Raw genomic sequence first — 24,741 nt, forward strand, 5'->3', positions numbered from 1 at the left:
TTTTCAATATTTTTAGAGCTTCCTTACCATCTAAAGATCAAATATGGACCCTGAAGCTGAAATAAAGAAGCAAGTAAACCCTTTCTACTGCAATGTAAGTATTCCTTATTGAAAATAGTAACTAATCCAAAATAATTGTGGTAGAATAAAGTGGGACTAAACCATGTGTAAACTTTTTTTTTGCCTTTTTAGCAAAAATTACAAATATCACCCGTGTTAAACTTATTTTGCTGTCTTTGTCATGTTTGACATAAGTGTATCAGAGACCATCTTATTAATGAATAATTTAAATAATTTTATGGTTTTTAATAAAGGCATTCTTTTAAAGTGAAAGATTAAATGTCAGCTCCTGTTCAGAAAAAAAATACAAATCCTAATTTATCTCGTCCTTGAGTTTATTGCTTTGATTTTTAAGCAACTTGTTTTTTTAGAGGAGGAGAAAATATTTGGACTGCCTTTGTTCACAGGAATTTAAACATTTTAACTGGCCCAGGGATAAACCAGCTGTGATTGTGAAACTTGCATATGCATATGAGTGAGGCAGGCACCAACTGATGGGAGTGTGTTAGTCTTGATGCAACACTGAGGACTGGCTCGTCTTAGAGACAGGTGTACTGTCTTGTTACAATTATGACGTGCCTCCGGTTCAGACTTGGTTAATAGTCTGTGAGGAAGATCTTATCCACACGAAGATACGCTATGAGATACCTAAAAGGTTCTAGAGACATCTGAATTTTTTATATGATATGGGATTTCCTTTTCATTACACCGTGTTTGTGTGGTCTTGGAGCCTCATAAGGAAAAGTTCCAAAGGCTGCTTTGGTTTGGATGAACAGTACTGTCGTAGAACTCACCTATACTGACATATCGACAGGAGATCTGTTTTGTTGTAATATCAGTGATATTTTTATCTGTTGGTTTGTGTACAATGCTAGAAGTACTTTTTCTCTTAAACTTAGATTTGCAAAATCTGGTGTGCTTCTGCACTAAACTTGCAGACTCACTTCCTCGGAGTCAAACACAAAACGGTAAGATCGGTTTTTGATTTCACCTGTTGTCAGATTTTACATATTTATTTAGTGATATGGGATACAGAGTTTGAAATCTAGTTTTTAATGTAGTGTTGAAATGTGCAATTTCAGATATTTGCTTAGTTTTGTCGCTTTTTTTTTATATATATATTTTTTTAATATACTGGAATAAAGCAGAACTTTATTTTGTTACCGTCATCCTATCAGAAAAGGTTGTTACAAGTTTGTCTCTCACATTCTGGGTTAGTAAAGACAATACATGAGAATATGTGACTGTTAGTAAATGCAGAATGGAATTGTTTAAATTATAGACAATCTAGGAAAAAAATATGCATATATCTTTTAAGTTTCATGTAATTAGCTATTCACCTGAGATTAACACCAACAGATCACCTAACTTATTTTATAAAGAAGGAAATGCTTGCATTGTTATTTTTTTAATCTTAAGTGTCTGCTTCTCTTCCTTGTTGGTTGATGACTTCAACTTAGGTTGAAGAAGCTCTGAAAGCTCATGGCATTGGTAAGCGCAAGACTTTTTTTACTTGCTGCTCTGTTCTTGCTGCACATTTCTCCCCACCCCATTGTAGCAGTTTATAAAACAGAAAAGAGACTTTCTCAAGGCCTGTGCTTTAAGACTTACCATGTATTCTTTGAGATAACTATCTAATCCTACTGAAATCAGTCAATAATGCAAGCAAAGTATATTAAAAAGAACTCCAATATTACAAATCACTTGCATTAAAGCTTTGAGCAACCTTGAAGAATTCAAAATCTTAGAGACATTAAAGATTTTAAATGCTTTTTAAACCACGTGGAAATTCTTTTTCCATATATGATTTATTTACATTTGTTTGTTAAAAGAGCTTATTAAAAATATACTAGTATCTGGAGCAAAGTACTTTGAGTAGGTTTCATATATCATTAAGCTTTCCCCAGATCTTTATGAACTGGTCTAATTTCAGAAGGAATGAAGGTCTAACTACGTTGAGATTGCTTTCCAACTTTTATGATGCACTGAAATGTATTTACAGGTTTCTGCAGTGCAGTGTTCCTAAAATTTGGTTTGAAAGTTGTGGCCCAAGTTACGCATAGGCACTGCACTGACCTAATCTGTGAATTTTTGTGTGGACTGTAAAGGAAATGTAAGTGATTAAATGCTGAAATGGCTGCCCTGAAATTTTTGGAGGTGAATTGCGGACAGTCATCACATCTGACAATCTTTTCCTTTTTTTTTTTTTTTCTTAAGGGATTAATTTGCTACTAAAAACTTGATGAATTCCAGTGACTAGAATATAATTTATGTTATTAGAGTCTGTAGGTTTATCTTCAAAACCGTTTATTTCTTTTCTTTCACTCTTCTGATCTCTTCCTTAAGATGATTACAGAAGGTTTGTGGTAATGCAGCTAGGTTTAAGCAACATCTAATTTGCAAGAATTAGCTGTCAGCTTTTTTAATTGTCAACACAGTATAGTTTGTAACTTAAATACTCAAGAAGAGTTTTTGTGAAGATTATCTCTTTAATGAAAGCATACATGGCTCTTTCTGGTGCAGTAATATAGGTTGAAGCCTTCTGATTCCTAACTATTTAGGGTTTATTATAAGCCTTACATGCAACTTCTTATCAGTATCTCATGTTTCAGTAAGAGATTACTTGCAACAGGGGGCTAGCAGGGTTGAGGGGCATTTAACGGATTAATTAAATTAAATTTGTCCTCAACTGATGTTATTCCAGTGATTCCAGCAATTTATTTATGTATTTATTTCCGTGTAATAAAATGCTGAGCTTCCTAAATTTCTGAAATTCTACTCTTGTTGCTTTTTTTATACTGAGCGCATTAAGCCCCTGTTCAAGGAACGGCAACTTTGCTTCCTTTGTGTTCTTGGCAGTCCACTCCCAAACACAGGGAATCTCATCTCGTACATATGTCTGTCTTCAGATTCCTCAATGGCAGATAATGCTATGGGGTCATTTCTGTCCTACTTTTCTTAAGCTTTCTGTAGCCTCAGCCATATCTCATGCTGTACGTGGTTAAAAAATGAGATTTCATTGGGGAGGGGATAACTACACAGTTTGAAAAAGACAGCAGACTTTGTTAATTATAGTGTAAAAGATATTTGCACTGTAGTGAATGTCAGACTTTTCCCTTGTTGCAGTTTGTCTTCTGTATGAACTAAATGACAGCCATAATTACTTACAATTTAAGCCACTGTTCAGTAATTTCATTGTGTGGTATGTGTGTGAATTGGTCTTTTCTCTCTGCCTGCTTTGTTTAATTACCTGACATTAAATAACTGCTGTTGTTTGATGTAAATATTTTTTGTCCATTTTTTGCCAAAATATCTTGTAGAACATTCAAAACTAAACATAGCTTGTTTTTATTACGTCAGCAAAAGCTCAAAGAATTTTCATTAAACAAAAATCCAATATCATACCAAATTGGTTTCTGTGCTTACAGTTTTATTTCCACTTCTGGATTGTTTTTTATTTAGTCAAAGCAGCAAGTGGCTCAGGGGAGCAAATGAAAACACCCGTTAAACTTCCTGATTATGGTAAGAATGTTTAATGAAAAAAAAGGGGGATAAGTAAAATCTTTTGAAATGTAGTATTACAAGTGATGTCTAGATCTTAGCAAGTCGCAGGGAATCCATTTCTGTTTGTTGTGTTTTCCATCTGCAGTAATGTTTTGTAATAATGCTTAAAACAAAATGCTATAAAAAAGTGAAAATAGGATTGAAGGGATAATATTTCTCAATAACTGACCTTTTGATGTGGATATGTGTATGAGCAGGGATTCACTTGAATGAGAATTTCTCAGCATATTTTCTCTAGGCCAAAGGTTAAACTCGGGAGTTCATTTCATTTTGGAGGGGTTTTGTAATGTGACTTGAGACCGTGAAGACCGATTGATAGATGAATAATGTGGGATTACGTAAACTTGATTTTATCTTACAGTGCAAACTGAGCCAGAGAGGCTTCATGGACAGACCTTGGAAGAACAGCTTAATACATGTAAAGATTCAGAACCTGCACTTGGTGAGGGGTTTTGGTACTGTAATTTCTTGCTTGGATGAAGTTTACTGAGCACTGATTATTTTTTTTTTTAAAGTAAAATTAGGTAATACATAATAAAATTGTACTATATTTACACTGAGTACCCAATAGTATGGTATGCAAGTGACTGATCTTAGTGACAAAACCATTGGATTTAGTCTGGAACATTTTTTATTAGAGTAGATGCCACATGTTGAGAGTATTCTCTAGAAACAGTCTAAGGTGGTGTGGCAGAAATGAACTTTGACTGAAATGATTGTTTGTTTCAACAAACATCAAATTTACTGACTTTTTATTTTAATCAATATAGGACTGAATTATATAATTGAATATCGGTCAAAGGACAATTTCCCTTTTCTCTATGAATGTCAACTGTGTCATTGTAAAACAGGACTGAGTAACATGTTCATGCATGTCTGTGGTTCCAAGCATAGACTGGCATACCTGGTAAGTTTTTAGAGTAAAGGTTGTTCTTCTTTTTGTTTTTTTTTTTTTTAATGTAATGATTTAAGTAGAGAATTGGCTAATTGTGTTAGGATTTTTTAAAAAAATAATAATGTGTTACATAAGCTTTTGTGAAAATATGTGTGTGCAGCTGTGATAAATGGATTTAAAATTCTTCTCATCAGTAAGGAAGGTATATACCTGTCGGTTGCTGACACCAAGTTTTTGGTTTATTCTGGTTTGGATGATAACTAAAAATGACTAAAAGTAGGGTTTTGACTGAGTTTTGTATTATCTTAAAGAACTGGACCAATGAGGAAATTATTCAGTCTTTCAGATGCTTTAGATTAAAAGGAGCATAAGTGACTTGGAATCAGGGAGAAAAAACAAAAGAATTTTATTCCCAGTTTTGTGGTTGGATAAGCTATGCAAGTTCTGTGCCTGTTTTATGGAGATCTGCAAAACTCTCAAGTTTCGTGTTGGTCCACAAATGCTTAATTACATTCTTTTTTTTCTGTATATATAGAGAAATGAGATTGTCTAGTCTTTGAATATTTACTTGAGTGTGTTTAGGATGGACTTTAATGAAACTAAGAAAGCAATATTCTGAAAAGTATTTTGATACTTTCCATGAGATATCTGCGCAAAGTTGGTACTATATCTCACATATCTTAAAGTTTTAGAACATTGGGTTTGTACAGTGTTTTGAGGCAGTTTTAGAGCTCATGTTGTTACCAGGTGTACTGTGATGGATCTGCAATGATGTCCTTTGTAAACGTGCTGTTTCTATGTATTAATGCAGATGCATGTGTGGAGTTTTGATGTTGTCATTGTTTCTTTTTTACTTGTGACTGTTTCCTGCAATTCTGAGTCTTATACTTGTTATATGTCTCTGTTATGTTCTTAAAGACTATAAAATGTAATAATATCCTTATTGAAAGGATGACTTTCAAGTCATGCGTCTGGGATTGATTAAACCTTAAGCTGTAGGAAAGTCGGGAGACTAAATAGCTGGAATTTGCTCTGCTGAAAAGAAGCTGGTGTTGTCCTGGTGGGCAACAAGCTAAAGATAAGTAGTGTACCTTGGCATCAATGAAGACTAACAGCAAACTGAGCTATACTGACAAGGGTATAGCCAGTAGATCAAAAAAAGTGTTAATTCCACTATTCTTGATACATAGGTAGGCCATTATTCCAGTGTTCTTGATACATAGGTAGGCCATATATAGAATATTGTGTCCAGTTTTGTGCTACTGCAGACAAGCAAGCTGTTGATGAAATTGAGCAAGTCTGGCAGAAAACTGCCAAGATGGTCACAGGGCTGAAGCAGTTGCATTGTGAGGAGAGGCTAAGATAATTGGTCTTATTCAGGCTGGAGAAGTGGCAGGGAGATGTAATAGCAGCCCTCCAATACCTCCAGTGAGGTTATTAAGAAGGTAGAATCAGACTGTCTATGGAGGTGCTTGGTAGGAACATGTATTTCAAAAATGAGTTTCCTACTTGACATAAGGAAGTCTTTCACCCTGAGGGCGGTCAGGTGTTGGAGGAGGTTGCCTAGAGAGACTGGAGAATCTGTATCCACAGATTTTTAAGACAAGGTGACAAAACGCTGTGCAATCAGTTCAGTGTTAGTCCTGTTTTGAGCAGAAGATTTGACTTCAGTCCCCTAAATTATTCTGTGATTCTATATGTAATCATTTTGGTAAGTTCTGCTATTTAATATGTAAAAGTTGATTTATTTCCCATGATTATTAGTTATGCTTGATTTGTAAAGAGGTGCTAACTGCAGCATCTGTATTTTCTTATTTTCTAGAAACAACATTATCCTGAGATAGTAGAATCGGATGAAGTTAAAGGTAAAGGCTCCGAACTGAACAGAAAAGTCAGACAAGTTGCATTAACAATTGAGAAGAAAGAAGGAAGAAAACAAATAAAGGTGCATTTCTTTAAGAATTCCAAAAGTTTTATATTTATTACAAAAAAAAAAAAAGAATTTCTACTATAGTGGGCAGATCTCCTTGGGATAGTAGGAAGATCTCACTTTAACTTGTATTACTACTGGTTTTTCTCACCTTTATAATTTTTCCAGGATTGCTCTGGACACAATTTCCCACTGGTCACTCCTGTCATGTGTATTTGTCTTGTTTGAAATAATACTTATTCTGCCTCAGTTGAAAGAAATATGATTCTAGAATGCACAAATAGGACAAAATGTTTATTTTAATATTGATTTCTAGCTGAGGGGGGAAGTGTAAAATAAGTTATTTTTTTACTACTAGGAGACTACTTTTCTGATTTTTCTGAATTAGTTTCTGCTTTGTTAGCACCTTGTGGCAATTTTTGAAGGAGCCAAATAAAAATTTTGGTCATACAGAAGAAAGTGTGAGAATTTGCAGGTGGATATGAGGTCATCAGCAATGCCATAGGATCACAGCAGCACCACAAGCTAAACATTTGGGGAGCTGCAACCTTAGAAGCATGTTCTTGTGAAAATCTCTTCATGTGGCTTTCTGTTGATGATTATACCACAGTAGGATTTCTAAATGTTTATCGCCTTTACATGGGCAGGCAATTGGCAGTTTCCTCTTGAGGTGTACCTTACCACTCTCATTCATGAGAACTTTACTCAGGTGCTTGGTGTTCTTTATGGTATACATTAAATTTGTATTCTCGATAATTTCAATGTTTCTCAACATCCTGCTTACTAAGCAGTGTTTCAAGGCAAGATTTCTTGCTGGTGTGTATATAGACTATGTCTAGTTTCAAAGTGGAGTTCACAGTTTTACTGTGTTTAAGCTGCTCATCTGAAAAAAGACCCATGTTTCTTTCTGTGCCATACTATCACAGTTAGGCTCAAGGATGAGAGTCAATACTGATCCTACTCTGTTATTTATTTATTTATTTATTTCCTATTATCCTTCATATTTATCTCTACTTGAAAGAATACCTATCAGCAGCAACTTTTGACCTACTCAATTCAAGTTTCTTGGCTCAAGATTGTGTATTTTACTTGAGATTTATGTTCATGGATGTAGAAATAATTAATTCCATCTATATTTTGTAGACTCTCTTGTTTTTCTAGGAATAGTTTCACTATATCCATAGCAAATCCGTCCTTGATTTAAGGAACTTTGCAAATAGAGTGTGCATAACCTACTTTATTCTTACTGCTACATTTTCTGAAACTGGCAGTTAATTTTTATTATGTCTAACAAAGATTTAGTCGTGGTAAACAACTATCCAGGTAACTGAGTTTTTTTAATGCCCATTCAGGGAGTTATGTGTTTACCATTACTTGACATATATCCTTAAAAAAAACCCCCCTATTTAATGAAATAATTATGGAATCATTTTGTCCACAAAGTAGCTAATGTAAATAGGTTTTATTTTTAGGTGGTTACAGATGCTCCAATAATGAGGAGGAGATGGCAAGAATGTAAGTGTGCTGAGTGGGATGTAAATCGTACATTTCTAATTTGGGTAAACTGGCTTTGATCTAAATCAGCTTGATTTAAGGGCAAATTGAAAGATTTGGTCAGTAATTGTAGTGTGTGCTGCATTTTGTATGGTTTATATTGAAAATTTGAAACATAACTAGAAAGATCTGGTTTATATGTCTTTGTGCTCTCTCCCTCTTTCTATCCCTATCTGCTTGCTTTCCAAGATCCTTTACCTACAATTTGTTTTTATCTGGTAATTGCTTTAGTCTCTACAGTGCCAACTACTCATGGGCATTTCAGTGAACTAGGTAAAAGGAGCTGGTCGGGGCTCTTTACGCATATTTAATTTGCAGTCCAGAAAGCCATATGGAATTTTAAAGTGCAACTATAGCTCTTACCTATGGAAGAAAGCTTTCTGTTTTACTAGTCATTAGTACTCAAAAAATTCTGGGAACATGGTATCTCCACTCAGTTTAATCTTTCAAAACTCATTGTAGTACAGTGTCATCCAGACGGACAGACATTACAATTCCAAGCTGCTTTAGGAAATGGCTAAGAATTACCACAAGTCTTTGTTGTGGTTCAACCCCAGCCAGCTGAGCAAGACACAGACGCTCACCCAACACTTCTGCCCCTCCTCAGTGTGATGCAGAGGAGAACCAGAAAAAAAGAGTAAAACTTGTGGGTTAAGAACAGTTTAATTACTAAAATGAGAAGCTGAAAAATCCTGAACTAGCTGCTAGTTAGCAACAACTGAAATGTGTGTGTGTGTGTCTTCAGCATTATTCTGACACTAAATTAAAAAACCAAAAAGCACTGCAGGAAGAAAAATTAACTCTGTCCCAGCTGAAACCGGGACAGACCCTTATTCTCAAACCTGCATAAAAAAATAAAGATTTTAATTAAACCTAATGTATTTCATTTTAATGCGTATTAATATGTAAATAGTATCTTAAAGTAGCTCGATAGAAGGAAGGAGAAGATTATTTCTACAGTGATCTGGATTAGCAGTATTGTATTCTGAGGAGAAAACTTACCTGTTTTGAATTACAGAAGGTGTTTTGTAATAAGCTGAATCCTATTCAGATTACATTTCTTGACTAACCTTTTGGTTCCTGTGTCTAATTTTGCTCATAGCTGTATGACATTCTACTCTATAATATTTAAATGTTTTAAGAATTTTATTATATAATTATAACTAGAGTATAAAATATTGAAGACTTTGTTACTATTTTGCAGTTCATATTTAATACCCTGTCACATAATAATGCTTATACAATTCATGTTTGTAACTAATAGTACACAGAAACCGCTAGTTGAAATTGAAGTGCAGTTTTAGAACTCTCCTCTATCAAGATAATGTCTGTTGTGCCACATTTCAAGCATGTTTGTTTAGATCCTAATGCAGATGACAGCCCTTCAAAAGCTAAACTTCAGCATGTGGATACATTGCTTAATAATGAAGAAAATCCAGATTGTAAAAATAAGGATGGAAAAACGCTATATTCTAGTCAAGGTAAAAGAAAAATGAATTGTTTTCTTTTAACTTTGATCAATGCACAAACTATTTGCTCTATATGTGCTTGTTTATATCTTCTAATGTTATGCCATAAAAGGTAAATTTACGCAATGTTTAGATGGATTAGGGATCTGTGGCAGAGGAAAGAATAATCCCATTGTTTGCAAATAAAACTGTCCAGTTTTACTTCACATCACTGGATACTCTGAAACAGCAGTTAGACAAGGTTCATACTTAGAAATTTTCCATGCATACATATTTTCTGGGGAAAAGGCAGAGATTCCTTTTGGGTGAATGAACTGTTCTTCATTGTCAGGAAAAATAAGAACTGCAGCATGCCAGACTGTTTGTTTACAGCATGAGAATAAAAAACCATAGTTTGAATAGATTTTTTTTTTTTTTTTAACAACTAAAATAATCAGGGGACTGAAACATCTTTCATACAAGGAAAGGCTGTGGGAACTGGGGCTGTTTAGTCTAGAAAAGAGGAGACTGAGGGGGAATCTTACTAATATTTACAAATATCTAAATGGTGGGTGTCAGGAGGTTGGGGCATTACTTTTTTTCTATTGTATCTAGCAGCAGGACAAGGGGTAGTGGGATGAAGCTGGAACACAAAAAGTTCCACTTAAAATATAAGAAAAAACTATTTCACTGTGAGGGTGAGGGAGCAGTGGCACAGACTGCCCAGAGAGGTTGTGGAGTCTCCTTCCTTGGAGGTCTTCAAGACCCGCCTGGACATGTTCCTATGTGACCTGATATAGGTTGACCTGCTTCTGCAGGGGGATTGGACTAGATGATCTCTAAAGGTCCCTTCCAACCCTGTCATTCTATGATTTGAGTAATGCTTATTTTCTTAAAAATGAAACGAGAATGAAATATAAAAACCAGTGAACACCATGTAACTGAAGAAACATCAGAAGCTGCTGCTTGGTTGTAGACTTAATGTTAAAGGTGAGATTAGAGTTCTGTCTAAAGATGTTATAATTATTCTCATTCAGAATATTTCTGATCGGAAATACAAACTTGTGCTTCATGGCTGAAACAAATCTTTGATTTTTAGGTCCAGTTTTTGTTTTATTTCTTTACAAGAAAGAGCTTTGTTTTTCCCCTTCATATTTTATTGATGTTATCTTTGAAAAAAATTCTAAGCAAAGAATATTTTTAAATTAAAATATTGGAACACCATTACTAAATATACTGATCTTGTTGGTTTAGGTGAAAAGAATATTCAAGAGGAGCAGGAAAAAAGTCCGAAAGAACAAGCAAAACCAGATGAGAAGGTTGAATCTAATAAGACTATTGAAAGCAGCGAAGGCAGCAAAGGCAACAGCTCAGAAAAGTAAACAAACAAAATCCACTGTCCCCCAAAATCCTTTAAGTTTACTCAAAGGAAATCGTAGATAATTGTCTACACTGGATTTACATAGAGTGTGCTTGAGGAAGGGGCATGCTATAACAGCAAGATGTTTGTCTTGTGAAATTATGCTCAGCTGTAAACTTCTCTCATCAGCAGAAAACCCGGTCTATGTCAAGTGACCTCAGATTTTGCTCTAGATGCAACCAGTTTTTATATTTATCTGTGTTATCCTTAAGGCGCAATCCTCATGTATTACAAGTTCAAAGCTTAATGTTCCCTCGTGGTTTAAAACCCCCTATTGTGGGTTCATCTCAGGTAGTTAGGGTAGTATATGAACTGATTTTAGAAGGAAAAGATAATTTAATGAAGGAACAATGAGAAGTATTGTGTGAGGTTCTAAACGAGTGAAAATGTACTTGCTTTGTAAATAAGGATGTTTGTTTGTAAACATCTTTATTATTAACACGATTGGGAGTTTAGTTTGAACCATCAGCCTTTGTGTGAGGGGGATATATCCAACATCTTTGTGCAACACCAGGAACCACAGGAAAGCATTTGATAAAGAATATACATGTGTCAACCCAAACATGAGACATTTGTTCCAGCAATTAGTTCTTTGATTTTGTCATGACAATATTTTCTTGGGATGTATCTGAATTTTAAACTAGTACCATTTCTCCAAGATGTGGAGGCCTAACACTTTTTGCTTGTTTACTGTCACCCAATAAAAGGAGAAAGTACCAGAAGGCTGTGTTGCCATTCAACAAGACCTGGGCAGGCTGGAGAGTTGGGCAGGGAGAAATCTAATGAAATTCAACAAGGACAAGTGTAGAATCTTGCATCTAGGAAAGAAGAACCCCATGTACCAGTGCAGGCTGGGGAATGAGCTCTTAGAGAATAGTGGAGGGGAAAGGGACCTAGGGGTCTTGGTGGATAGCAGGATGGCCATGGGACACCAATGTGGCCAAGAAGGCCAATGGCATCCTGGGTGTATTAGAAGGGCTGTGGGCAGTAGGTCGAGAGAGGTTCCCCTCCCCCTCTACTCTGCCCTTGTGAGACCACATCTGGAATATTGTGTCCAGTTCAAGAAGGACAAGGAGCTGCTGGAGAGCATTCAGCACAAGGCCACAAAGATGATGGAGTAGAGCATCTCCCTTATGATGAAAGGCTGAGGGAGCTGGGGCTCTTTAGCTTGCAGAAGAGGAGGGGTGATCTTATTAATGTTTACAAATATGTAAAGGGTGGATGTCAGGAGGGTGGACCCAGGCTGTTCTCAGTGATGTCCAATGATAGGACAAAGAACAATGGGTATAAGCGGGAAAACAAGAGGTTCCAAAGAAGTACAGGGGAGAATTTCTTCACTGTGAGGGTGAGAGAACACTGGAACAGGCTGCCCAGGTGGGTTGTTGAGTTCCAAACCCACCAGAATGAGTTCCTGAGTGACCTACTTGAGGTGACCTTGCTCTGGCAGGGGGATTGGACTAGATGATCTTCCAAGGTCCCTTCCAACCCTTAAGACTCTGTAAGATTCTGTAAATGTCTTTTTGTAGACTTCTGCCTCTCTGTGGGGTAATCCCTAAAAGGATTAAGTGAAACTAAATTCAAGTACAGGTTTATGAATCATTGTGTTAATTTGCCTGGTTTTAAAATAATTGTAACACTTGTAATCTGTAGAGTGAACAAGTTTGTGAAAACATCAAAAATAGGGAACTACTAAAAGCAGACATGCATCTGAAAGTGCTGCTATCGGTTTCTCTACTTGACATTGATCCTCACTGTGCTGTTCTGTACTTTTAAGAACAGGACCCTTTGGAAAATCACTTAACGTTGTTTTAATCCAGTTGTTCAGATAGCTCCTGCCTCATTATGAGCAAGAAAGTATTTCAGCAAGAGACTGATTGAGAAGTTGATTATGAAATTAGGACTTTAGCTTGTTCCTTTAATGTTTATTTTTGTGAGACTTTAACTTAACATATAGTTTCTTTAAAAGGGATAAGATCAGATTCTTATTGACAGTAAGCAATCAAATGATGTTTCCACTTAAGGATTCTGCACTATAACTCAGAGAATTTATGTTACTCTTTATGTTTCTTTGTAGTGAAGTTCTGCACAGTCAGTCATCCAAAGATGTAAATTATTTTGAGTTAATTAAACTTACCATCTGCTTTTACTACACTTTTGATTCTTAAGGAAGAATTCCAGAAAGCGAAGGGCTTAGGCTTGGCAGTCAAATGGTTTTAGTTTAGCTAAACCACTCTCAGCTCTGGTTCCTGGGCTTGCAAAGGGCTGAAATCTGTAGTAATTGTAGCCACAGAACAGTGCAAATATGAGTTAGTAACGTTTAGCCATATGAATATTTGTATGGTCAGTATCTCTGTGGCTACATTGTAAAATACTTTTTATAGCCAATTTTTTTCTAAAGGCAAGTTTGTGCTCATGAAAATCATACTGTAATTAGAGGCCTTGTCTTTGTGCTGTGCATACAGAAACATGTCTAGGACCACTAGGATTTCTGTGAGGAAACGTGACATTTCAGAATGTGTCAGAACTACTGTAGAAGTAGTCTGTCATGAATTTAAACTGACTATCAATTATTGACTGGCTACACATTTTTGATAGATAAGCTGTTTTTTAAATTTCTTTATCCTGTCTTAAGGTGTGAGACCAATAAACAACAGCAGGAAGAAAGCGTGGAAGTTGAGGTGAGTATTTTTCTGTTATATGGGTTTGTCCAGATTACAAACAGTTGGGGAAACAATTACTGTAATATATCATTGGCAAAGGTGTCTGATTTTGTTTATTGAAATTAATAATATTATTGACAGTAAATTAGCTAAAAATTGCTAATTCCTGCTTTGTCGTGAAAACACATGTACACATTTCATACAATTTGAGACTCTAGAATAACCATAATAATAATTACTGTTTAATTTTCGTTACAATTACTGTATCTAATACATCTCTCTTTTAAATATTAAACAGCAAGAATTTAGACCAAATCCTGAAGAATTCACTAGTCAAGAAGAACTGTTGGGTTATTTGGTGAGTGTTGAATCTTAAGCTTGCAACGTAATTTTGGAAAAAAAACATCATGGAATTATTAAGTTTAAAATGTAGCAAGTAACATGCAAACCAAAATGTAGACAATCTGTTAATCTAACAAATTTTGTCATAGGATAGGATTTAGAATCAAATTAATATCACTGAATTTATATTAGATAACTACTTGTTCTAAAGGGTTTTTGCGAAGTACTGGTTTGCTGTTAAAGGAATGACTTGCATTGAAAACTAATGTTTGTTTTCTCAACTGTAGCTTAACTCCAATCCTAAACTACATGCTTAAGTAAAATGATGTGTGTGGGGGGGTGTTTTCCCTTCTTTTTTACTTGGTCTGTCATTTTCAAATGAGGGGTTTGGAAAGATATAATTCAGTAATGGAGGGAAGCAGAATAAAGAAAAATACCTGATGTGCAGAAAGGAAAGAAGCAATTTTAAAGTAGTATAATACAAGTTGTATACTTTAACATCCCCCTCCAAAAAGTCTCATAAACCAAAAAAAGTGTCCTACCTATTCCCTTTATAAAAGAGAGTGGCAGAACACCTGAGTTCTATTCAGTTGTTGAAAATATGTATTTTGTTCCTATTCACAGCAGGGATACAATTAATAAGAATGGAAAACTAGCAGTTGTCAGTTGTTAGATGCTTTAACAGCATTTTTGGTCTTGCATACAGAAATGGTGTTTTTATTTAAAAGCATCAGTGATGAGCTACACAAAAATTTTTACTTATTGTTGCTGTGACTCAGCTACTGCATGGTAATTTATGCACTATTGACTATCATAAAATCTTTTTTCCTTTTATAATAGGAAATTATTAGGTGTAAAGATTGCACCTTGCTAATAAACCTTGAATTTCTTTTGAGGCAATCTCTTGCTTAACATGATTGCCCTCCAAGAACAAAAGAGGACTGCTGGGAATCCCATTGGAACATTGTTCTTTTTTGAAAAGACAGAAATTGTTTAATATTAGCATCTCCAGTTATTTTTGAAAAAGCTGCATTATGTGTTTCTATTGTTGTTGGATTCAAAAGGATTTTTATGCAGTGGAAAGTAATTTTACATGTATCTTTTTTTGGACTTGCTGTTCATATCATGGAATAATTCCAGTTCTTCAATTATTAACCATAAGTATACTTTTTTAACTATGAAAATCAATATGCTCAGCTTTGTCAGTAAAATAATTGTATTTCTTTTACTACTTTGATAGCAAAGATATCCTTGGCAAATTTAATCTTGCTTTTCCACCTAGCTTTTGACATGATTCCCTTTAAATATAACTTGTGCAAACAGGGACAGATAAATACTATTAGTGTTAAAAATATAATCCCTGTTACTTAGTCGCATATTAACTTAATGCTGGGGTTTGATACTTTTTTTTTCCCATTATCTGGAATGTATAAAGGTGTTTGTTTCTAATCCAGAAGACTTGGAATTGCTAGGACAGACCTAGAGGATGACACATGCAGCTCTCAGTGAGACAGAACTTACTTTCCTGCTAGAGATTCAGAGTTTCAAAGGCTGCTTTTTCCTTAGGCTTTTTGGGAAGAAGAACGTTAGCATAGAGAAGATGGCAATAGTGTTCTGGCATTTTGCTACTTTCTAGAGAAATGATTTATGACTGTATTGCTTCAGGGAAGTTGTAACCATTCATTGGTATGCATCTTGGGAAGAGATCAAAATACTTAAGGAAAGCATTTCCCTGTATATATTTCTAAGTATGTTCTTGGATTGTTCCCTTTCTAATGATTGTAGCTGCAACTTCCTTCTGTTAGGATGCTCTTGCATTCCACCCCTAATTCATGTGATTAAAAGTAAAAATTTTATTTACTTTGTAACTTCTGCAGTGTCTGACAGAAGGATAGAGACATAAAGAATGAGGTTCCTGCAGCTTTTATTTATATGTGGTGATGCTTTAATCTTTCAGGGGGAAAACTTTTATATTGTGTGTTGTTTTGGTTTTTTTTTTCCTAGCAAAGTTTTGAGATACTGAATGAAGATGATGCTTCATTTATACTCAAAGTTACGCAGACTCTAACAGATGCACTAGTGGAATATCGTCAGCAGGCTGCATCAAACAAAGTAATGAGGATTTGGGTTTTTTTATTTTGTGGGGGTTTTTTAACAAACCTGTATATTCCTGTGATGATGCATTTTTATTATTACAGAGGGTTTAATTAAAATTGCTATGGAGACTGTATTGTAAGTTTTGCCCATTAATTACTTGAATTCTTGCCCTGATGATAGGATAAACTAGCTTTTCTGTTGAGGAATCGATACTTTCTGCTCAAAAGTGTTTGCTGTTTTTTTTAAAAAGAAGCTAAAAATCATCTTTTATTTCCCATGCTTTTTCTTAGATCTAAATTTTACTGCTATTTTTGCCCCTTTTCGGTTCTAATAAACTTTTCTCATCCCTGCTGACCTCCCTGACACTCTTGTTCTCCAACTCATTTCCATTACCAGCATTCATTTCATTCACCATATAGTCAAGCATTATTGACATTGGTTTTCTTTTTTTATACAACTCTTGGTCCTAACTGTTGCCTTTGAGGTCTCTTTTTTCCTCCGCCATTAGAAACTCAGTTTTCCCCCTCTCTGCTCTTAAACTGACTTTACACAGGCATAGCATGGAGCTATTTTGAATACTCCTTTGAGGCTTCTGTGGTTGACACTTGTATTCCTGCCATGGTTTAACTCCAGCCAGCAACTGAGCACCACACAGCTGCTGGCCCAATGCTCTCCCCCTCCTCAGTGGGATGGGGAGAAGAATCAGAAAAAAACCCAACTCATAGGTTGAGATAAGAACAGTTTTGTAACTAAAATGAAATATAATAATAAATAATATATTCTTAATATTTGTAATCAAAAGGAATATAACAAAAGGCAGAGAGAAATAAACCCAAACAAACAAAAGTGATGCTCAGTGCAATTGTTCACCGCCCACTGACCAATGCCAGAGCAGTGATCTGTCCGTCTCTACCAGCTCCCCCCAGTTTATATACTGGGCATGATGTTCTGTGGTACAGAATAGTCCTTTGGCTAGCTTGGGTCAGCTGCGCTGGCTGTGCTTCCTCAGAGCTTCTTGTGCCTCCCCAGCGCTATGCTGGGGAGAAGCAGAAGAGACCTTAATGCTGTGCAAGCACTGCTCAGCAATAACCAAAACATTCTTCTGTTATCAACACTATTCTCAGTACAAATCGAAACCAGAGCCCTATAGAAGCTACTACGAAGAAAATTAACTCTAGCCCAGCTGAAACCAGGGCAGTTCCCTATACCTCCAATTAACATTCTGTTTACCTCTATTTCCACACTTTAAGTGGCTTTTTGTTCATTCCCCCATTGTCAATAGAGATAGCAGGAACTCTCCTCATATTGGTGATCCATTCAACATCTTTGCCATAGGAAACATTATTCCCATTATTTCTGATCTCTTTGAGTGTTTCTTGTGGAATTGTCAGTGTTGAACAAACCTCTCATTCAGCACAATGGCTATTCCTACTCTTCTATTCTCGCAGCTACTTAGCTTTCTTTTTATTTTTTACGGTTTTTTTGGTCTTCAAAAGCCTTTCTTAATTCAGGACCTTAGTATAAAGTTTATCGTTGCTATCCAGATTCCATCCTCCCTCTACAGCTTCTTTCTACCCCAAAGGAAGTACTTCATGGTAAATTCCGTGCCTGTAGTCTCATTAATTTTTCACTTCAACATAAGTCTTACTTTCACCTTATTCCTGCTGGCTTTTCCGAATAGGATTTTATTGGTTTATTCATATGGAAAGAAGACAAAACCTGATATGTTGCGAAACAATCAAGCTCTAACTGAAATGACTTTTAACCTACTAGTAGAAAAATACATGATAGTGTAAAATGTTTCCTTTTTAGACCTTACAGGTTGAGAATTATGCTCTGTAGGCATTGCTTCTTGCCTAATGCATTGCTTTTTCAGATAGAGATACTGTGAGTAGTGTATACATACACAGAAATTCATTGCCAGCTGCATTGTTTTCAGAGAAATACTTGGTTTTTCAGTTTTGGTAGCAGAAATACTGGTCTTTTATTTGGTTTGTGATCATTAAAAATGTAGTAGTTGATCATTGCAAGAGATTGTGATGAAATTCTGAACACAAGTTTTTTCAAACTCGTAGGACCTCTTAGATACTGAACATAATGGAGAAGCAGCATTGGAATATTGCACAGAACAGTCTGACCTGACTTCAGCAGATATTAGTGACTCTGACACAGGTAACATTAGCTTTGCAGTCTTGAATGTGCTTTAATCTTAATAGCGAACCTTGCGTAAATTTTAGTAAGCCTTTTTTCCCCACTTCTCTAAGAGCAGATGGTCTTAAAGGTCTTTTCCAAACCAAGTGATTCTGTGATTTGGAGCTTAAGAGCAGAATAATGCCAGGCTCAAGTAGCATAAATTAATGGTTGTAGGGGTTTTATTTTCCATCCACTGCCAATATTAGAAAGGGCAGACTATTGAAAACCATTCATCCTATTTAGTTTTAAGATTTGGAGAGAAATTGAATTAGTATCAACTCTGACTTTCCTCTGTCCAGAGGCAACTGTTTCTAAGCAGGCTTTCAAAGTTTAACTATGGCTTTTTTTTTTCCTCCATTTCTTCTCCTTGGTGGAGAAGAGACTTAATGCACCTCTAGTCCAATCAAGATATCAGTGCAAACAAAATTATGTTGTATAGGATGGGTAATTCTGTTTAATACTTGAATATTGCAGTTACTTGGCCTCGGTAATTCTGATTAATTTTTTCAAAGCAGCTTAGATTTTTCTGGGGTAATTTCCATCTTGATATAAACAGTTATTTTTCTACGGCACAAGAAGTACAATGTCATGTTTGCAGAGGCAAAATAGCCAGAACAGCAGTGAAGCTATTTTGTATGTTTTTTATTTTTTCTGTGCACTGACAGTTTTCTTGTTTTTCTAGGAAGTTTAGCTTTTGAAAATCTCAGTGAATGCAGTGCTAATAACAAAAATTGCAATGACTTAAAAGATACAAGACTTCACAGACACAGAATCTTAAGGATTGGAGGAGACCTTGAAAGGTCATCTAGTCCAACTCCCCTGCCAGAGCAGGACCACCTAGAGTAGGTCACACAGGAACTCATCCAGGTGGGTTTTTAATGTCTCCAGAAAAGGAGACTCAACAACCCACCTGGGCAGACTGTTCCAGTGCTCTGTTACTGTCACAGTGAAGAAATTCTTCCTTGTGTTTCTTTGGAACCTCTTGTGTTCCAGTTCATACCCATTGCCTCTGGTCCTATCATTGGCTATCACTGAGAAGAGCCTGGCTCCATGCTCCTGACACCTGCCCTTTACATAGTTGTAAACATTAATGAGGTCACCCCTCAGTCTCCTCTTCTACAAGCTAAAGAGCCCCAGCTCCCTCAGCCTTTCATCATAAGGGAGATGTTCCACTCTTGTAATCATCTTTGTGGCCCCAACTTGGAACTCTTAGTTCCTTTTTGTAAGCATAATGGAAGTAGCTTTCACCTGCCTCCCCACCCTTTTTTCTCCACAAATTTCTGTAATAGGAAAGCACTCCCGACTCTGTCAGTTATATGAAAATGTAGTAAAGTCAGATGTGAACCTTACCAGCAGTGCTGCTGTGCCAGACTGCAAATGCCTGTTTTGAAAAGCCTCATTTAGAGAAATAAGTAATGAAGACTCTTTAGAATCTTCTCTTACTGAAAACCAATATTTGTCTTCTTTAAGACTACTCAAGCAGTCGATCAGCTAAGCAGTCCTTTTCAGTAAATGAAGAAGAGGAACCCCCAAACTTTTCAACTGGCTTTTCAACTGGCTTTTCGGAAATAGCGTATGAGAGCAACGTAACGGCTGAATTTTTGAACAGTGTAAGAAATATGAATGCTGAGGAAGTTACTGCTACTCTACACAAAATAGCAGCAGCAAATCCAGCTTTCAGAGGTAATTAACTATACATACATACACACATGTATAAAAATACCCATAATATAATTTTGTTATCTCTGTGAAATAACTAATAATTTTGTTACCTCTTCAAAATTGGTCAAAGAATGTCGAGTTATTAAAGAGGGCTAAAGAGATGGGGTTTTTTTTCCCCTTTTAACTTTTGCAGGATGCAGTTTAGGAATGGGAATTCCAAATGTCTGCCTTACCCTGAAGGTTTTAATAATTGCTGAATTTATTTTAAAATTATCTTTTCACGTGTGCATAGTAACATTACATGGGGAGAGATGGTCAACTCAAATTAAGCATAATGTTATTAGAAAAAAGCAGAATCTTGTCTCTGTGATATATCTAGTGAAACACTGGGTTTGGGAATGCCAAGAGCCAAGAAGTTTTTACTTACTGATTCCCAAAGGACTTGCACTTGCAGTAGAAATAATACTAAATCAGAGTCAAGTAGTCTTTCTTTTGCTTACAAGTTTCTGATGAGTTCCAGCGATTGGGGTTTTGTTGTGTGTTGAACACAGCTGCTTGCTAACTTACCCCTCACCCCCCTGCAGCTGGACAGGGAAGGGAACAGGAAGAACAAAAGTGAGAAAACTTACAAGTGATGGTAATGACAGTTTAGTAAGTGAAGGGAAGGGTTGCGGGGGCAACAAGTGATGCAAAGACAACAACTCAGCACTTCCCACCAGTAGACTGATGTCTATCCAGTCTCTGAGCCGCAACCACCTTATAAACCAACCTCACTCCCCCTTTCCTTCCCAGTTTTTATTGCTGAGCATGAGCTATGGAATATCCTTTTGGCCTGTTTGAGTCAGTTGACTCAGCTGTGTCCCTCATCCAAGAAGCTTTTGATAGGTATTCTAATCAGAGGCTTTTAAGGGAACTAACTGGCTGTGGGAAAAGAAGAAAATCCTTGCATTGTTTGACTGAAACAGATAGCAGTAGGCAGTAACTTTTTACACTGAAAAACGGTTCCAGTTGAGAATTGTGGGCCTGTGCATAACATCTGTGCAGTTCAATATCTTCACAAGTGACCTGGAAAATAGGAAGAGTAGGTGAGAAAAAATTTGTCGAACTTGAAACAGTTAAAAGCGTTGGTTGACTGATGAATTTCAAAAGCTCCTCATCAAATCAGTGCTATTTTGCTGTTACATAAACTGATGCTTTGCCTGTATCTGATGTAGAGTGTATATTTTTGTTTCCCTTATTTCGAGTAAAGGACTTTACTGCTGCAAAAACTTTAGAGATGGTAACAAAGTACAGGAATATCTTCCACATAAGAAGCAATAGAAAGTTAGGACTCTCTTTGGCCTGGGCAAGAGATGACTGAGATACTGTAAAAGAGATTTGTAAAACCATGAGTGGATGGAGATCACAGACATAAACTTGGAATAGCATGCAAGTCCAACTTCAAAATAATAAAAAAGAGATGGCTTTTTCATCTAGTAGGAGGTGGATGATTTATGGAACTCCTAGCAAAATACAAAAATATTACACATCTTCATTATCTGGGCCAGATTGGGCAAGTGTTGGGAAGAAGGCTGCTGAAAAGTTGGCCGTATCAGACCTGGAAAGTTTCCTGAGCTGAAGATGATCTGAGATGGAAAGAAGATAGCATTCCCACACCTCATGAAGCATCAGGCACGCTTGCCCTGCTCTTACTCTCCCCTTAGCGTTTAGTTATTTGTGCTGTGTACCACTCAAGCAGTCCCAGTGTTTCTTCTCGTCTCCCCCTCATAAAGTTTTACTAAAGCAACACTGCCTTTTCGCTTGTGTTCAGAAGAGGACACTTTAACTGTTACAGTGATAAAATGAAGCATGTCTGGTCATGCTGTCTGGATTATCAGCTGCAGATCTTTCAAAGTTGGAGGCAGGATATGGAGGCAAGACTGTAACTGAAGTAGTACAGCTGTTCACAACATACAGTTGTAGTTTCCAGGCATATTCTGATTGCTAACAGTTATGGTATTTTTCATTTAAAAAGAAAAGATTCAAACTGAGGTCAGCATCTAAATGTTTCAGTATAACTTGTGCTTTTACATGCATTTTATCATGAATTCATTTTCTGGTTTGGTTTTGTTTGTTTATCTAAGGAATTGATATTCCAAACGTTATAAGGATCCTGACTGAGAGTGGAACTCTGAGAAGACCAAGCAACGGCAGCACATAGTGACATGGCAGTTTATAATAGAGTTAATATAACAATGTTTACTCTCTGTAAGTCTGTTATTTTACCCAATAGGAACTCAGTGTAGCCAATTTTGCCATGTGCAACTTTTGTACAGTGTTATTTTAATTAAATTAATAACTTGGGTTTGCAGTTCTTGTTATTTATATCTCTGTATAGATTAAATTTCCATATTGTGGAAAGGTGATAAAGCTTATGTTCTTCCTTTCCTTGTTAAAACAAACTTTTAAAACAGGAAACTTGTTTTTCTTGATATCATTAAGTACTGGACATTGACAGTCACCTTCTTTTCTTGTTTATTCTTTTACAAAGAGTTATCAGCAGAATGAACTACTACAGTCAGCAGTGCAAATTCATCCTAGAATACATACTCGGAAGTTATTCCCTGTGGCTGCTGAGTCTGGCTCAAAAGTGTTTGTAATAAAAAATCCTCTCCCATAGAAGGATTACAAACAGGTCTTTAAAAAAAAAAAGATTATGATTAAAAAAAATAATAAAAAGTCAGTGCTGTCAGTTCTAAGTTGAGAAGTGCCTGAACTGTAGCCAATTTATGGAGCCTAGATAATTGGAAACTTTAGCTAAGTCAACAGAGGTTGGCTGTGCATGCAAATTGAAGGCTGTGTCCCAAAAGACCTAACATGTCTGTGGTACAGAGGCACTGATGTGGTAGGGAAAAGTATCTCTTCTCTTATTCCACTAGCAGGAGAATGGCACGAGAGCTGGCTGATGCTGCCCTTCAAGTTCTTTGAATGTCAACTTTTTTTCAACTAAAGTAGCAGTGCTTTTAACTGAATGCAAAAGTCATTTTTCATCATCCTACAAAAGCAGGAGTTGTTAATACATATTAATGACTCCTACTTCTGTAGGATGATGAAAAATGTTTTGGATGGTTGCAAATCAGTGTGGTGGGGGGGGGATGTGGTGGAATAAAAATAGTGTCATTAAAATTTGCTTCCTGCTTGTGATGTTGGGTAGCATTCCGTGGTTCTAATTAAAGCACTTCAGCTTTGCAGCAGAATTCTGGTGTAATACAGCCATGCTGGGGCCAGATGGCAAATGAACCTCTTAATGTTAACTTATGTTTTTTGGAGATCTGGATGGAATCAAGACTCCTCCTCCTGATGGCTTCACATCTTCATATCAGGGAAAGCAAGATGCCACAAAAAATAAGATAACAAAGGAAGCAGTAACAAAATCAATTAGTTTTGTTCTATTAACAGATACAAGAAAAAAAACAGTTCAATGACAGTCAAAGAAATCAAACCACAAAATGCTGCTTTAAATAAACAGTGAGTGATTTCTAGAATGCCTCTAAATACGTTCTTGGCAGAGGTGGACCCAGAGCTCTTACAACTCATTAGCTCTAAGGACAGGGACAGTGTTCATGCCTCCTTACTGAAGATACTGAAGATAAACTTGATCAGCAAAATCTCTTTTTATTGATACAAAATTCTGAGTTGTTCCTGTAACAAAAAATAAAACCAGAAACTTTTTTGTTTGTTATCGAAGTGCAGTACGTTCTTTTAATTAAAATAATAAAATCTGAATATTCAGCTGTTGTAAGTAGCCATCTCTGGGGCAGCTTCTTTTCCCTCTTACTGTGGGATCATTGCTAGTGGAAGTAAAGTTAATTTTAAGTTAAAATGACTTGCAGTTGAGGATTTGGTGTTTTTTTCCCTTGAGTGCAGGAGGAGCATGCTGAAAATGGGAAGACCTCTGAATCTTATGTCACACCGATCTAAAATGGGATGAATGGTCTGTGTCAGATTGCTGCTGTACTTCTCACAGGCAGCCAAAAACATGGAACTGTGCGAAAATCAGAAAGAGTGTGTTTCTGGAAATGTTTCTTGCGACCACAGTCTAACACGGACTGTGCACTTGTACAATTATTTTCCTCCTGTTTTCAGGTGCAAATAGAGGCTGCAAAAGCAATACATTATTCTATCTGTCTGCTTTGTGATGGCCTGGTATATTCCTATACTAATGGAAAACTGTATGTTTGTTCCAAAGTTGTTTTTAAAGATTATGTTGTACTTCTGCCAGAACTGCAAAGTAAATAAAAGGCAGTCTCTTTACTAATCATATTTAATGATGTTGCTGACTGCATTTAGTATTCTGCATGTTGCTTCTCAGTAACAGCAAGGTAGAATCTGGGGTAACTGGAGAATTAATAGAATTAAAACTTGAGGAGCAAGAAAAAAAATAAAGCAAGATTAATTTTTCTTTTAGCTTTTATGTCAGTTTTACACGTTTCAGTCAGACCAGAGTGCTGTGGGGAAGTGATTTGTAACAAAAAATGTCAAATTTGTATTCCTCTTAAAAAGAAAGAGAAAGGAGAAGGGTATCCACAGGTCAAGTGACAGGAAAGGAAAAGTTCTGAGTGTGCAACAGAAGACATACTGTCGGGTGTAAATTGTGACGGTCTCTGCTCTACACAGCTGTGGAAACATCTTCCTTTTGTGTTGCTTCCTGCATCTTCGTGGGTTGTGTTCTGTCCTTCAGCTTACACATTTGTTACCCCTTTTGCAGCAGCAGGCTCGATCCAGGTGTAGGTGTAGCGAATTCTTGTGTGTACCTGGTGGTTTGATACCCATGTGAAACCTGCAGTTCAAATGCCTACTCTGCCTTGCCATCACCGTTACTATTCTCTCATCTAAGAAACATTTTCCAACTGTGTAAACACAAATCGGGGGATTTG

At 36.3% G+C, this 24,741-nt stretch overlaps 1 protein-coding gene across 11 annotated transcripts in view; it reads left to right on the forward strand.

Moving 5' to 3' along the window:
• Window positions 1-24,079, forward strand: part of LOC133625396 (uncharacterized) — a 25,644-nt gene extending 1,565 nt beyond the window's left edge. For 6 of the 11 annotated variants that reach the window (XM_061996008.1, XM_061996006.1, XM_061996007.1 and 3 more), the window contains exons 2-17: window positions 17-94; window positions 960-1,028; window positions 1,521-1,551; window positions 3,523-3,582; window positions 3,986-4,066; window positions 4,395-4,531; window positions 6,342-6,464; window positions 7,922-7,964; window positions 9,365-9,484; window positions 10,706-10,829; window positions 13,504-13,549; window positions 13,830-13,889; window positions 15,878-15,985; window positions 18,046-18,142; window positions 19,634-19,846; window positions 21,949-23,590. In XM_061996008.1, coding sequence (XP_061851992.1) covers window positions 44-94; window positions 960-1,028; window positions 1,521-1,551; window positions 3,523-3,582; window positions 3,986-4,066; window positions 4,395-4,531; window positions 6,342-6,464; window positions 7,922-7,964; window positions 9,365-9,484; window positions 10,706-10,829; window positions 13,504-13,549; window positions 13,830-13,889; window positions 15,878-15,985; window positions 18,046-18,142; window positions 19,634-19,846; window positions 21,949-22,025 — 1,440 coding nt within the window. In that variant the 5' untranslated portion in view covers window positions 17-43 and the 3' untranslated portion in view covers window positions 22,026-23,590. Of the gene's footprint in view, window positions 1-16; window positions 95-959; window positions 1,029-1,520; window positions 1,552-3,488; window positions 3,583-3,985; window positions 4,067-4,394; window positions 4,532-6,341; window positions 6,465-7,908; window positions 7,965-9,364; window positions 9,485-10,705; window positions 10,830-13,503; window positions 13,550-13,829; window positions 13,890-15,877; window positions 15,986-18,045; window positions 18,143-19,633; window positions 19,847-21,948; window positions 23,591-23,731 lie in introns of those variants that run through there. The other 5 variants (XM_061996014.1, XM_061996015.1, XM_061996013.1 and 2 more) reach the window with 5 other exon arrangements.
• Window positions 24,080-24,741: the final 662 nt, after the last annotated feature.

The sequence above is a fragment of the Colius striatus genome, chromosome 4 (assembly GCF_028858725.1).
Source record: "Colius striatus isolate bColStr4 chromosome 4, bColStr4.1.hap1, whole genome shotgun sequence".
Lineage (NCBI taxonomy): Eukaryota > Metazoa > Chordata > Aves > Coliiformes > Coliidae > Colius > Colius striatus.